Source organism: Lycorma delicatula, chromosome 6, assembly GCF_047948215.1.
Source record: "Lycorma delicatula isolate Av1 chromosome 6, ASM4794821v1, whole genome shotgun sequence".
Taxonomy (NCBI): Eukaryota; Metazoa; Arthropoda; class Insecta; order Hemiptera; family Fulgoridae; genus Lycorma; species Lycorma delicatula.
Genome location: NC_134460.1, coordinates 157,142,300 through 157,157,642, shown reverse-complemented (window position 1 = coordinate 157,157,642; position 15,343 = coordinate 157,142,300). Strand labels below are relative to the sequence as shown.

General features: G+C 28.2%; 1 protein-coding gene across 1 annotated transcript in view; it reads right to left on the bottom strand.

Moving 5' to 3' along the window:
• Positions 1 to 5,287: 5,287 nt before the first annotated feature.
• LOC142326970 (short transient receptor potential channel 4-like) overlaps positions 5,288 to 15,343 on the bottom strand; it is a 56,816-nt gene continuing 46,760 nt past the window's right edge. Inside the window, exons 12-14 of the mRNA XM_075369702.1 lie at positions 12,701 to 12,810; positions 9,284 to 9,422; positions 5,288 to 5,478 (exon numbers count right to left, since the gene is read on the bottom strand). Of these exons, the coding sequence (XP_075225817.1) occupies positions 5,288 to 5,478; positions 9,284 to 9,422; positions 12,701 to 12,810 (440 nt within the window). The remainder of the gene's footprint in view (positions 5,479 to 9,283; positions 9,423 to 12,700; positions 12,811 to 15,343) is intronic.

The following is a 15,343-nucleotide window of genomic DNA, read 5'->3' as shown; positions in this document are numbered from 1 at the left end:
AACTGGGGAAAACTTTCACAGAAACGTTTCAACTTTTGAAACAAGCTTACAGGGATGATGGTTTGGGTTGTACTCCATGTTACGAATGGTTTTCATTATTTAAAAGTGGTTGTCACTTAATCTAAAATGAACCTTGACCAGGAAGGTCTTCGACTTCAACTGATGACACCCATGGTCAGAAAATCAATGATTTGGTTTGTACAAATTACCAGTGTCAGAGAACTTGTAGAAGAGGTTAGCATCTCGATTGGATCATGCAGTGACAAGTTGACTGAAAAATTGAACACAGTGAGTTGCAGCAAAGTTTGTTACTAGTTTGATAACTGAACAGCAGAAATAACATTGAGTGGATGTTTGTCGGCAACTTCTTATACAAGCCAATGACGATGAAACATTCATGGAAAGGATCATAACGGGACATGAAAGCTGGGTTTACGGCTACGACATTGAGACAAAAGTTCAATTGTCAAAAAATCACACATTACAAAAATCGGTACTATACACGTTGTACTTAAACATGTTGCACTTAATTATAACACAAAAACTGAACGAGATATCAACAATCCAAGAACATGTGGTTGTAAAGGAGACATGTGGAATGCAATGCTGCCAACTACAAGCCACTAAATATCTCCATTTGGCGCCTAATGAAAAATGTTCAATTATTTTCTGAACAGACCTTGTATATTAGCTGATCATAGTAGTATTATCTTATTCATTAGTTAAGTTAAATATGTTTAATATAACATTTTTACTAGATTACCTCTATTTCTGAAGTATTTTCTTTACAACATTTTTTACAGATTTCATGACAGCTACTAAAACCAACATTTATTGGTATTAAATTAAAAGGTGGAGGCAAAACAGACTGATGTGTGTAGACAATATATACCTATAGATTTCAAATTATTTATGTTATTTATCTGTTTTGGTTAATTAATAGTATTTAACAATTAATCTACAAGTGAAATATTCTATTTGTAAATACACTTTCATAGTTTACTACTTTTCTAAAGATTTATTGAGTGCAGAACTCAGGATAAAAGAATTGAAGTATAATCTCATTAAGGTATCACTGCAAACAGTTAGGAGGCATGGTCGCAAGCGCTTGTATTTACTCTTTGTAAAGGGTGTACAAATTCTTCCTTAAAAGAAATAATTCCATTATGTATTTAATCAAGTTTTAGTTTAAATTTTGGTTTCAGCAAAACAATACATTTCATCACCATTGCTATTTCATTTTAAAATTCACTATTCACTGCGTATGAATCTGCCAGTTCACAATTCTTAATTAAAAACAAAGATAACCAGCCATATTTCACAATTAGAAGGTCCTATAATTGTATTAAATGTTTTAAAACAAAAGGAAACAATAAGAAGATAATGTACGCAGTGTAGTAGCAGTCATATTTGGTTGCCTTTTGAATGTGCCAGTCGCAGATTATGGAGGATTGCACATTATGGTAATAAAATACACACACGTGTATATATATATTACTCTACTGAAATTAATCTTTTTAAAATTATTATATTTCTCTGCACTGTTAAATTATATTTAAATTCTATTAAATAAACCACCTAATACAGAATATTGAGATAATACATATTTTACCTTAATTTTTCAGTAAAGTACTTTCATGGGTCCACAACCTTAGTCATGATTGAAATAATTCCGTTATTGCATAATAAAATATAAAAATAAAAATACTAACATAATGATAATTGTGTGTTAATTTACAGATACGTTTACACGTATGTTTGTTGACATTACAAGAAATACATGCCAACAAAATTATTTTTAATCTAATAACAAATATTATATACAAAAAATACCTTACCTATGGAATTTCCCCTATCAGCTATTATGTCAGAAATATATTTACAGAATTTTTTGAGTATATTAGTACATAGTATCACTCATATCTGCATAAAATCTCTATATGGACAAGGTATGTTGATGATATTCTCATTATGTATAACCCAGTAACAAACATTGACATCTAATAATATAGATCAAATTTAATTCTTACACTGAAAATAAAAATCTCATTTGAAATAGAGATTAATAGAACGTTTAAATATTTAGATGTCAATATCAGAATAAACAAGGACAACCAAATTGAAACATTAGTATATAGAAAACCAGTATCGAATAATACAATTCATAAAAATTCAAATTACCCTTGATATATAATTAACATTTACAGATATGATTAAAGAGCAATCAAATACACACGTAATAACAAAGATTAAATAATGAAATTAACATAATAAAACATATAGCTGTTGAGAATGGATATGATACACAATAATGAAATAACTCTTATAACCAAGGCATAATAAGACACAAAAGAATGAAAAATATTTATAAAGTATTTGTACACTAATATCATTGAAAACATTACTAAAATGTACAATAAAGAAAATTTAAACCAACATACCAAGTTTACACAACCACATAATAAAATATTTTAAAAAACAAAAATAATAAAATAATCTGTTTGGAATTTATAAAATTAAATGTAATGATTATGATATTATTATAGGAAAAACAAATACATCCTTTAAAATGAGTTCTATATATATATATATATATATATATATATATATAAACTAATTTTAAAGGATGTATATATATATATATATATATATGGCAGACCTAATAAACAATAAACATTCTATTTCTGATATTAAAGTAAATTTAGAAATTAATAGATGACATAAAATTAAATATATTAGAAAAATATTACATTTATAAATGCAAACAAAATTTCAATTTGATAAACCATCAGGCAGTGTTTTAGGAAGACGTTCTTATAAAAACTGCAACAGATAATAACACTCATGTAAATTAATATGTAATTATTATTATTTTTGTAGATTTTATTTTGCAATAAGGGAATTATTTCAATAATGACTGAGGATGCAGGATCTCTTGAAAGTACTGTCTGAAAATCTATCTCAATATTCTCTACTACATGGCTTATTTAATAGAATTTAAATATATATATATATATATATATATATATATATATATTTGTGGGTGTGTGTGTGTAAGTACTTTTTGTGTACATCATTCTCATTCATGTTTGGTAGATTACTTGTATTAGATATTGTGATAATAGTAAAAATCTCTACTATTTTTCTAGATGCTGAATTTTTTATTAATCATTAATTAATTATTACTTGTATTGTGATAAACATACAGTTCTATATTTCAAAGAAAATGCCTTTCTTTCAAATAAGTGTTCATTTAATATATGTACATAGTCCGTAAATAAAATAATGTGACTGGTTCAGATTAATTACAATCCAATTATATATGGATTCTACCACCTTCGAAATAGTTCACTTGGGAAGCCATGCAACGCTTCAAACACCCGTAGAACAGGTTTTCTCTAGAGTAGGAAAACAGTTTTTCCCACTCTTTATAGCACTGTTGGAACTCAGAAACCGGAATATCCTTCAGATGGTCCATTACATTTTTTTTTTTATGTTTTCTACTGTTCCAAAATGGTCAGTCAGGTTTCTTTCTGTTCTTGGTCAGATTGTTATTTTTACTTCCTGCTAAAAAATTTTTTATTTTGTAAATTATATCTTTCACTTTAGGTTCTTTGCCGGAATTATGGAAATTTTTTATTATTTTAGAAAAAAGGGTTTGTTGTTTTCAGCAATTGATTTTGATCTATCCCATATTGTTATATATGATAGCAGATTTGCTATTTGTATGACTGTTACAACTATATTTGTCCCATAATATACAAATACATTTGGTTTAACTCCAATGCTGTCAGTAAATATACCATATCGACCAAGAAAGATGTAATTATTATACTTATATAAATATTACTTGCGCTTTTCTTCTGCAATTGTTTGAATGTTTAGTTTTTAATATTTTGGACACAGCACAACCTTGTACCTTACAATAAATAAATTAAATAAATCAAAAGATGACCTCAAATAGGCTTTGACAAGGAATAATAGATTAAAGCGGCTTACAAAAAGAAAGGGAATGCAGGACATAGTTGCTAGCTTTGTTACATTCTTAGCTCTGTGGAAGATGGCTGTTTAAAATAGAATAGCAATTGAATGGGCTCAAAGCTCGCCTCGATGCTTACTTTGCCAAGATAGGCGTTTTGGTATAGAGTCCTGGTTAGCTGAGATAGTTCTCCATACATCCATTCTCATCCTTAAATCTGTGCAACTACAGTTTGGGAAGGTGTGGACATTAACCTCACTTTCAAAAGCAGATCAGAGATAGGGTATGTTTTCCATTAAAGGTTTAATAAATTTATGAATCTGTTTCTTCATTTTTAAGTGAATCAAGAGGACTTTTAGTAAACTGAATTGTGGGAAAAAATTTCTATTGTGATCAACACTTGTTTTGTTGGTGTGAGAATTGCATTTTTGGTGTTTTTGTGTGAAACCTTCAGTGTTAGAGGAAGGTGTGGGGATCGTGCTTCCATGAATCGGTTAATTTGATAGCTGAGGATTGTAAGTTATGGTAGGTGGTTGTGGTTGGAGAGGCCATACAACGGCGATAGTAAGTTGTGTAAATACACTGATGGAAATGTCTGCTTTGGCAGATATTTCATATTTTCTTGCAGAGCAAGGAAATATTAACTAGACAAGCTAATAAGCATCTTTCGGCCTTTCACTCAGGGATTCTTCAATTAAAAAATTAAGTCATCACAGTTATTGGGCTTGCTTCTTGGCCTTCACAGTTTTCTACCACTACTTGCAGTAGTCACAGTTACCCAGGTCTAATAAATTGTTGGTAATCCTGCTATCCTACTACAAAATATACTATTATTTATTTCTATTATCCTTCCGTCATCTCACTATCCTTTTCTTTCTATAAATGAGTGTCCTTTGAGATAAACCTATATTACATATTGCATCAACTTGAAATCCATTCCATAGTAACAAAGTAGTACATGCTGTGAAACACCTGAATTTGCTTCAAAATTTCAACATTTTTCATTGCTTATCAATTACCTACTTATATAATCCAAGTACTTATGCAGATAAATCCATATAAAAGACCATGTACTAATGTAACATATTGCTGAGTTGCAACAATCTAGATTCAAAATCTTTGTAATCTTGGATTTCTGTTATCAAAATCAATAACAGCTACAGATACTGTAGTTACTGTTCCTGTAGTTAATTGAAGTACCTACTCAATAAATATTATTCTAAATCTTTCTTAATTGTATTAACTTTTCATTTACTGTCCTCAGCCAGCAGAAGTTCTGTTTTGATATATGTTTATTTTTCTTTCATATTAATTACAAAAAACTTGATCCCCTCTTATTAGCTTTAGATCTACTACAAATAATTGTACAAATTGAATATTTACCTCAGTTCTTCCAAACACCCATTCTACGCCAACATTATTGACCACTTGTTGATATGTATTTGCCATAGTGGCAATCATCATATTCAGTACTATAATAACTGTTAGGACCATGAATACTAAAACCAGACAAATATCTATTTTTTAAAATTATCTAAATACTGAAATACTCATTTAACTCTAATATTAAAAAATAAGGAAATTTTTATCTGATAATCTTGAGAAATTTAATTTCATATTATTGTAAAAAAATCCATACTATTGATAAATTTTTTAAAATTTTATAAATAGCTGATAAATTAAAAAAAAAAAAAAAAAAAAAATCACTGAAAAGTATGGCTTTTATTTTAATTAGGTCTGTTGAATAATTTAATATTTGTACATTCTGCCAATATTTTCCATTGGGAATGGATAAGCAATTTTCTTGCATGGATTAATAGCATTTCATAATTTGTAATATTTACAGGATGATATACAGGACTTTATATATATATATATATTTTTTTTTGCAAGATCCGATCGGTCAGGAAATTAAAACCACAGTGAAAATAAAGAATTTTTTATTTGTAACAAGTACTTACATAGTTACGCTATTTCCCTACATAATCGCCACTCCGATTTAGACATTTGTCATAGCATGGTACCAACTTTCCAATACCCTCGTCATAGAACTAAGCCGCCTGTGTTTTCAGCCATGTTTCTATGCTGGTCTGCAGCTCAATGTCTGTGCCAAACTGTTGTCCTCCTAGCCAGCGTTTCATGTGAGCAAAGAGGTGAAAATCGGATGGAGCCAAGTCCGGGCTGTATGGTGGGTGATCAAACACTTCCCAATGAAAACGCTGCAGGAGCTTCTTTGTTACAGCTGCAGTGTGCAGCTGAGCATTGTCATTTGCGCAACACATATGCGCAAAGGTTCATCTGATTTTTGCCCAAGGTTTTATTTGACCAATCAGACCTTGAAAAAAAAATAACCCTCGTATATACAGGATGATTCAAGGGAAAAGGTAAAAAATTTGAGAACTGATTCCAAAGCTTTAAGTAAGGAATTAAATTCATACAAACATTCATCAAAATATTTTATCAAGTTACAGCTAGCAAAATATTTGAAATGAGGTCTATACTGAAATATTTAAAATGTTTATGAGGTAAACATGATAGTTTCGTACATTTTTTGACCTGGAAAATTGAATAAATTAGGTCCCAGAACTGTATCTCTCATAGTTCTCATGATATTCGACATAAAACAGAAAAATTTGGTGACAAAGAACAACATGGTTTTTAGGTTTGAAGTTCAATAACTTTCTTAAATGACTAATAAATGCATAAATTCTGTTATCAAAACTTCTGAAGAATTTAGTTCTGAGAAAAAAGTCTATGAACGATAAAACAAAAATCAATTTTTATTATTAAAAAAAAAATTTAAGAGAAACATTTTATGAATTTGTAAAGAATAAAAACAGCAGATTTTAGAACAACATATTTAGACCGTTAAAAGATTAAAACACTTTTAATTTATTTTAAAAACATAAACTACTCACTGTGAAAATTGAGTTAATTTACTAAAAATGTTTGAAAATTACACCACTGACATCGTTGCACTTTTCAACTCATTTCCCAACATATTCTGTCACCAACCTAATGATATCTTCATCTTCCTTGATGATGGCAGCCGCATCGAGAATACGAGCCAGTTTGCTAGCACTCTACATCCAATCCATTTGCCAGTAAATTTTTCATCTAAATTTTCATACTTCATTCATGATATGTGATGGTGCTCCATCAAGTAGGTAGCACACATTTCAATTCATTTTGCCTATGAGAAATTTTCAAGTACTGTAAGAAATTCCTTATTTAAAAATTCCAGGTAATTTCTCCCCATTGACACGTTTTTTTAGTATGAAAGGGCCTATTAATTGGTTGTGATCGTGCTACACCAAACGTTCAACAAAAATTATTGATGTGAATTCTGTGTGTTGTTTCTGTCATTATAGGTAAAAGTCGCTTCGTTTGAAAAGTATGAATGGAATTAGGTGGTAATTATTGTTAACTCGCTGACAAAACTGCAGTTCTCTGGCACAATCAATCTGGAGGTGTTGAACTTTCTGAACATGCTAAGGATGCAGTCTACGGGCATGTAATGTCCTCCACTCATTCTTTGTTGAATGCTAAGTAATGTAAAAATTCTTTGTATTCTAATTGCAGGACTAAGAAGTACCAGCTGAAGATTTTTTTCCCTTTCATCACCATGTACCGGTTGATATTCAGATGAAACTTGAGCACTAGGAAGTGTACCATTCTCACAAAGATTATTATTATAAATTCTACAAAATACTCTATAAAATACTGTACTAAAAATAGCTGTTTTTAATTTTTTCATTTTTCTCAGAATTAATTTCTTTACAAGTTTAGATAATAAAATGTGCACATTTATCAGTGATTTAACAAACTTAGCGTATTTCAAACCTAAAGAAAAGTTTTTCATCACCAAATTTTTTTGTTTTACATAAGATATCATGAAAATTATAGGAGGTACAGTTACAGTGATCTGTTTTATTCAATTATTTTCACATCAATAAACACAAGAACTATCAAGTTTACTCTTTATTTAATGCCTTAAAAACCTCAGTAAGACCTCACTTTACCATGGAACTGAAATCCAGGTGAAATTTTTTGCTAGCTATAACTCAATAACAAAAAAATTTAGACATATGGTTGTATGAATTTTTTTCCTTATTTCAAGCTCTAGACTTAGTTCCCAAATTATTTTCCTTTAATATATATATGTAAAATCATGAAATGTTTAGCTATCCAGTTTTCAAAATACTTATGAGAGAGATTTCTTGTTTTGAAACTTTTACATGTGTTAAATTTATTTTCTTGATATATAAGTTCTCTATCTGTTTTTCACTAAATTGATAAAAATAAATAATCTTTAAAATTCTGGAAAAAGAAAAAACAATAAGCAAATAAGATTAAATATTGTCATTAATGACAATATTAAATAGCATTATGGTTAGAAAAAATTGCATTTTATTAAATAATAATGTAAGAAAGTAAATGCAAGAATTTATATATTTTTTTTAATGTGTATTAAAATTGATTAATATTACAGTGCACTAATATGCACAATGGAACATAAGACCCATTAACTTGGTACACCACACTTGAGACAGACTTGTAGATTAAAATTTAAAAAAGAGTAATTACCTGCAAAGTTAAAAAATACTTAATTTGTTTAACAGATTTACTTTTAATTATTTCTATTGTAACCTTCTTTGTATTACATGTAGTTCAATTGATAAATACATTTTTGTGATTATATGAAGTTTAGAAAATAAAAATTTTGAAATTTAGAAGAAAGTCCTAATTTCATTAGAAAACAGAAATAGAATTTATTCTAATTTGTTAACTTTACTCTTGCTGAAAACTGTTTTTAGGCCTTCTCTCTTTGTTATTCCCCCATGAAATTGAAGATACACTCTGTGGTAATTCCTGTCTTCACACAATCTCTTCTGTTTCTAGCCCTGAAAAACTTTACGGTCGTCTTTTATAAAAACCCTTGATCACCAAATTCTATTTTTTATGTAACAAAAGAAATGGGAACCAATTGTTTGCAGATGGCTTTAGGCTAACTTGAAAAATTAGATTGTAGTGAATGATGAAGCTGCAGTATTTCCAATAGGTAAGCAGTATAAAGTACAAAAAAAAAATCACAAAACATGTGTTTTGATATTGTATAGCCTTTCTATTTATTATGATTTCTGATATTTTTTTGCCCATTTAAATTTGAATTCAGAAACTTTCAACCACAAATTTTATAAAATTAAACAATTTATATATTTATTTTTTATACACATTCTTGCATACACTCGATTGCTCACTACCTAATTTAACAATATTTTAAAATTCTTAAAACATTCATACTTGCAAAGGAATAGTATCCAAGTGCTTCTGTTATGTAGTGTTCATTCATAATTGTCTTTCCACCTTCACCTTGTATATTTTCAATCACTACTTTTGCATTATCTGGATCAGAAACGCCAAACAAACCCCAGAATAAAAACTATAACAGTTAAAATTATTTTTTTATTACTTCTCTGATTATATTTATAAATAGTTTTTACAAAAAGAGAGAAATATAGTAATTTATTAATGAAGTAAATAACTTAAGAGAATTGTTTGGTTAATTGTCTGGTTTGAATGATACACCACTTTTGGTTTGAATGATAGAGTTGGGTTCTTGTTAAGTACCATAGGTTTTTACTGATAATCATTTAGTTTTTGTAGTATTGAAATTAAATATTTTTTTGATGTATTTTTGGGTATAAAAATTATTTTAAAATACGTTTTATTTCTGGTAAAATTACCTTCTTTTTATTTCAAGATTTACTTTAATATTTATTTTTATTATTTTTGGGCCATAATTCTGTGTAATTTGTCATATTCTTTGTAATTTTTTTAAACACTTTTAAATTATTTTAGATTGTTTGATTAAATAAATGGAGACATAGTTTCTAACAAATGTATAATAATATACATGATTGTTTAACGAGAAGAAGTGTTACAACTCTCATTTTTTTAGAGAAACCAGTTGGTATATTTGAAGAATATACCAACGTATATACCTTCGTATTCTATCGATACTTCAAATATTTTTCGCTCTGTGTATATTGAGAATTCAGGGTTCATTCAACCTATCAGTTATGAAGAGAAACTGTGCGGGTCTTTATTTAAATTTCTCAAATGGTAGTTTGATCTTAATAATTTCAAAGAAATTAAAAATAATATTTCATGTTTGACCATTTATATTTACATCCATTCTGATTTTTTTTTCTACAGGATTTTTTTTTTGACATTGCTGTTTTTAGGAAAAGCAATGAGGGCAAGTATCTGAAAAGTACAACTAATAGAATGATGAATTATGGATTAACCTGCTATGTTTGCAGAAAAATAAAATTTTACAAATACAATCTATATTAATAAATTTTAAGCATTCTATTAACCATTCATATTTACTGCTAGTAAAACACTGGGAAAAATCAATAGCATTTACTATTTTGATCATTAAATAATATAGCATAAATAATAAATATAGCATTAAAAAATATAGCATAATATAGCAAATATAGCATGGCATGCAATGAAACAGCACACTGGCTTTTTTTACTTAGATATTGGGACTAACAACAAAAGTTCAACTTTTGACTTACCTCAATCTCTAATTATTATCTTTTTATTTGGGAGGGATACAATTTTTTAAAAGAATAAAAACTTTTTCTATTAAAGACTGCTTTAGCCTTTTCATAAAATTTTTTATCCTATCATTATAGTAACCACAAGTTGGCCACAATTGGGTTAAAGGTAAAATTCAGAGACGAGCTCTTGGAATCATTTGTGATCAAAACAGGACAGCGACAAGGTGATGGACTCTTACCACAATTATTCAACTGTGCTGTAGAAATGGTAATGAAAGAATGACTCAATAAATGTCCCCCAAAAGTAAAAATAAGTGAAAAATCAAACAATGTCTTGGTTTCGCCGATGACTTGGCACTGCTAGCAAACAACATCGACGAAGCTAAATCACAGATATTAGAACTTCAAAATATTTCAAATAAAATTGACCTTCAACTATCATTCAAAAATATAAAAATTATGCCTCAAAAACCAACAGAAAAGAATCAACATAAACGATAATAAAATCAAAATAGTAACTCAATTTAAATACCTCATAGAAATAATAAAAACAACTTAAATGAAAAAAACCTTGATCCAAATAAGAAGAAATAAAGTAGCTAAAGCTTAAAAATTAACCTGGTACAGTTACAATAAAAAATGCCTATCAATAAATGCAAAAATAAGACACTACAACACAGTTATAAAAACAGAAACCACTTATGCAGCTGAAACCCTCTTCCACCTAAACGAACAATCAGACAGACAAACTCAAGAAAATTGAAAGAAGATTTGGAACAATCTGCATCAATAAAAAGTCCAGAGAGATGGGCAGTGATGGATTATGCCCAACAAAGTCATGTACAGAGTTAGAACTCGCATCACTGATACCATGCATAACAGGAGACTAGGATTATTTGGATATATCATGCAGATGAAAGATTCAAGACTTCTGAAACGGTTAGCACAGTACAATCTCGATTCGAAAAACTCCACGACAGGATGCAGATGATGGATCAGAAAAATAAGAGGGGATCTGAAGGAAATTGACCTTGATAAGATAAAAATTAAACAAGAAAATCGACAACAAAAACAGTTCTTTCACACTCACAAGAAAAAACTCGTAACATGAACATTTTCAATACTAGAAATGGCACAAAGATCAGAACGAATGAAAAAGTACTGGAGAACCACAAGCCCTAAACAGTCCCATCAAAGAGACTTTGAAATGGACTGATTAAAGTGATCCTATGTAGTATAAAAGATAATGGTACCACTATTATATAGTACTTTTTCATGAATATTATATTAGCTTTACGTAAAGACCAATTTAAATAAATCTAAATAAGATAAATTATAAATATAAAAACATATTATAAGATAAAAATAATGCAATTAGTCCATATTAATTTTTTAAATAAAAACACATTCAAATAATATTATTCTATTAACTTCCAGAAGCGTACTTGCTCCATTTCATGTGACTTTATTATGAGCATCTGAACTTCTTTAACATATGAATGCATACAATCAATTATAGCTAAAAAATAATAATGTTGGAACCATAATTAATCTTTGATTGCCCATAGGTTTTATATTTCCTTATTTTTATTGTAATTATAATTGCTTTCTTCTCAAAACTCTCTAATAATTGCTTTCAAAACTCTCTAAATATTAGTTACATGATAATTACTAAAACAATATACAGTATTGTATATGAGAGAGTATTGTATTTATCATATAATGATAAAATTGATCTCATCAATTTATTATCACAAAGCCATATTAAACTGTGAACAAAAATACATGAACTGTTTTCTGTCTGGTTATTCCAAAAAAAATCTCTCTTGATTGTAACTGCAATCTATCATTAAAACTAACAACTTATTTATAACTACTGTACAGGATTATAAGATATAATGAATTAATATTATTTTCTTGTTTATCTGTATAAACAATGTGCTATTGCAGAGTATTGCTGATGGTTCAAACTGACAGTCTGTAACAAGAAATATATTCATTTCTTCTTTTCCTGTGCAAACATTTTAATTTTTATTTACTCCACATTGTGATTTAAGTTTTGTTTCAAGAATTTTAGATTTTATTTCACTTTAGAAATAATTTACCAAGGAATATTTTTCCTTATTATTGATTTTTTTTGTATTACCTTTAAAGTATCAAATGGATTTGTGAATGGTGGTTCTTGTCTTACTACAACTTGCGTGTCAGGATCCATCTGATACATGTCTGCATAATAGTTATATAATTTGCATAATCCTGAAATAAAATAATCTTATTATATTACTTAATTACCTAAAAATAAATTATTTTCTTGATTATGTTTTTTTTTTTGATTGCCTGTTACACTCATACATTAGAGTCCACATCGATGATTTTATGTTTTTTTCTTATGGTTTAGTTTTATTCTCAAACTTTTAATTTAGTGTTGTCCTAGTATCAGCCAGTACTGTAGTAACTTGATCAATTTAAACTTTTTTCATTCTTTAATATACCATAGTAGCTTAGGATCAAGATAACACAAGATCTAAATGTTGGAAAGTAGATTTGGACAGTGGGTGACCTGTGCAAGGTCAAAGTCCACGCTGCACAGTATCAGTACTCTAGTCTGTTCTAATCTTTTCTGCAGAAAGAGGTGAAATTTCTGTGATGAAAAGTTAAAATTAGTTTTGTGCTAGCAGCTGATCCCACCTATTCCAAAGTGATGGCTCACCGCAATCAACACAGGGCTTGATCTAAATCCTCAAGATGAAGAAAAGAGTAGTATACACAGTATTCATCATCTTAAGCATGGTATGACATGCAGAAGAGTAGACGATACAACCATACTCTAAAGGGGACAGTACTAAAGAATAATAAAAACCTAACATACATCATCAGTTAGCTCCTCGCTTGGTGTTGCTAAGTACTCGTAGCATATATAGAATTGTTAAACATTTCACCTTTAACTGTTTAATGTGTTTAGCCCATATAAAATGACTGTCGAAAAGTAAACTTAGAAATTAAGTATCTCTTATTTTATTTCATGGTCATACAATTTAGTTGCACAATAACATCTAAAAATGATTTTGTTGAAAATTTGTGATTTTGAAGTAGTTGAATTTTAGAAGTACTTAACACTGATAAAAAAATGTTTTAATGTGTCTAATATTTGTAATTTTATTTACATTTAATACTTATATTTGCAAATTTGTTTTTAAATTATATTGTAGTTTTTAATTTAATTTTTTACCTTTATATGGATTTGTGATCAACAAATTTTCACATGTCTTGTGAAGAAATGAAAAGAATTTCAGAACATGTTCCAGAAGTAAAAAATGAAAAAAACTTGCACTTAAAAATAGGTCCTGGATCTCTTTGTTTTGGAGATGTAGCTTGCTTAAAAGTTTACTCTGATTTCTATTCTAATGGTAAAATGAAGCCACACTAAAATTTTTAATTAAGAAGTAAATTTTAAGAACTAAATCAGGTCTCAGAATTTTTGAGAAGATTATTGTAAAAAAAAAACTTTATGAAAATGCCAGTAAACAAATTAATTTTGCAACTAAATTTGTTGAGAATTAATTCTAAGAAATGTTATATATAATGTCAACTGAGCAATAAGATTTTGACATTTAATATAAACAGAACAGATCAAAACCTTGCAGAAGAATACTGTATTATAATTTTAAATCAAAATAAGAATCCTTTCGGTGCTAAAACATATCTAGAAATAAAATTTGTTATAAAAAATAAAGATGATATTTTTCAAAGAATTATTTTTAATTTCATTGTTTTATTAATAATATTGATATATAAAAATAAGTTTTTAGAAATACTTCTGAAAAAATAACGTGAGAAACTTTTTATTTTGAAAGTTTGCAATATTAACAACCATTAATCAGGTTTTTAGGATTTGGAATTCTGTTAGGTAATCTTTATTGATTTTCCCTATGTGTGTCTAGTATATTTCCATTACAATATCTGTAAACAAAAGTTATATCTATACAGTCTTCATTTGTAAACAAAACTGTAAGACATTCATAAAAAAATAATAACAGAAGCACTGCAATTTTCTTAAATTTTAAAAGTATATAAACTATTCAAATGCGAAATATGAATTTCATTTGTTGAGATTTTTGTATATTATTCAAATTTACCATCATGCGGGTAAAATTGCTATTTTTTGGAGTTATTTTTTTCATGAGCTCAAGACTTTTGCGAGGGAATATGACTTGTAATTGTTTAATATATGAAAAATGTCCAGCCTGACTGAGATTCAGACCTGGAACCTTCCATATGAAAGAAAAATATGCTACCACTCGCCTAGAAGTCAGCTAAATTGGAATTACAATTTCAGTTAATGAAATATGGGTTTAATCATCTTACCCTTCTTTTTTAAAATTTGTGTTTTTTTTTGTGTATTTTTTAATATTAAACCTCTGTGGTAGAGTGGTAACGTTTCTGCCTTTCATTTGAAAGGTTATGGGGTTTGGCTCGTGGTACATATTTTTTATATACATCAGAATATATCTTTTATGAGTAACTGTAAGATATATAATATTTAAATAATGGTACAAATAATTGATCAGCTGTTAAAGAACATAAGTATGTATTTATAAATATGTTAACTTATAATATTACAAATATCTGATAATTTCTGTTTATACATTTATGAGGTTTGATCAGAAAATACGTGGAATTTTTTAATTTTCCAGGCTGTATAATTTCAATTGTCAATTTTTTTTCTGTTGTTACACTTGTCCCTAAAATAAGTTTAAATTGATTGCCATACTGGGTGCTTATTTTATTG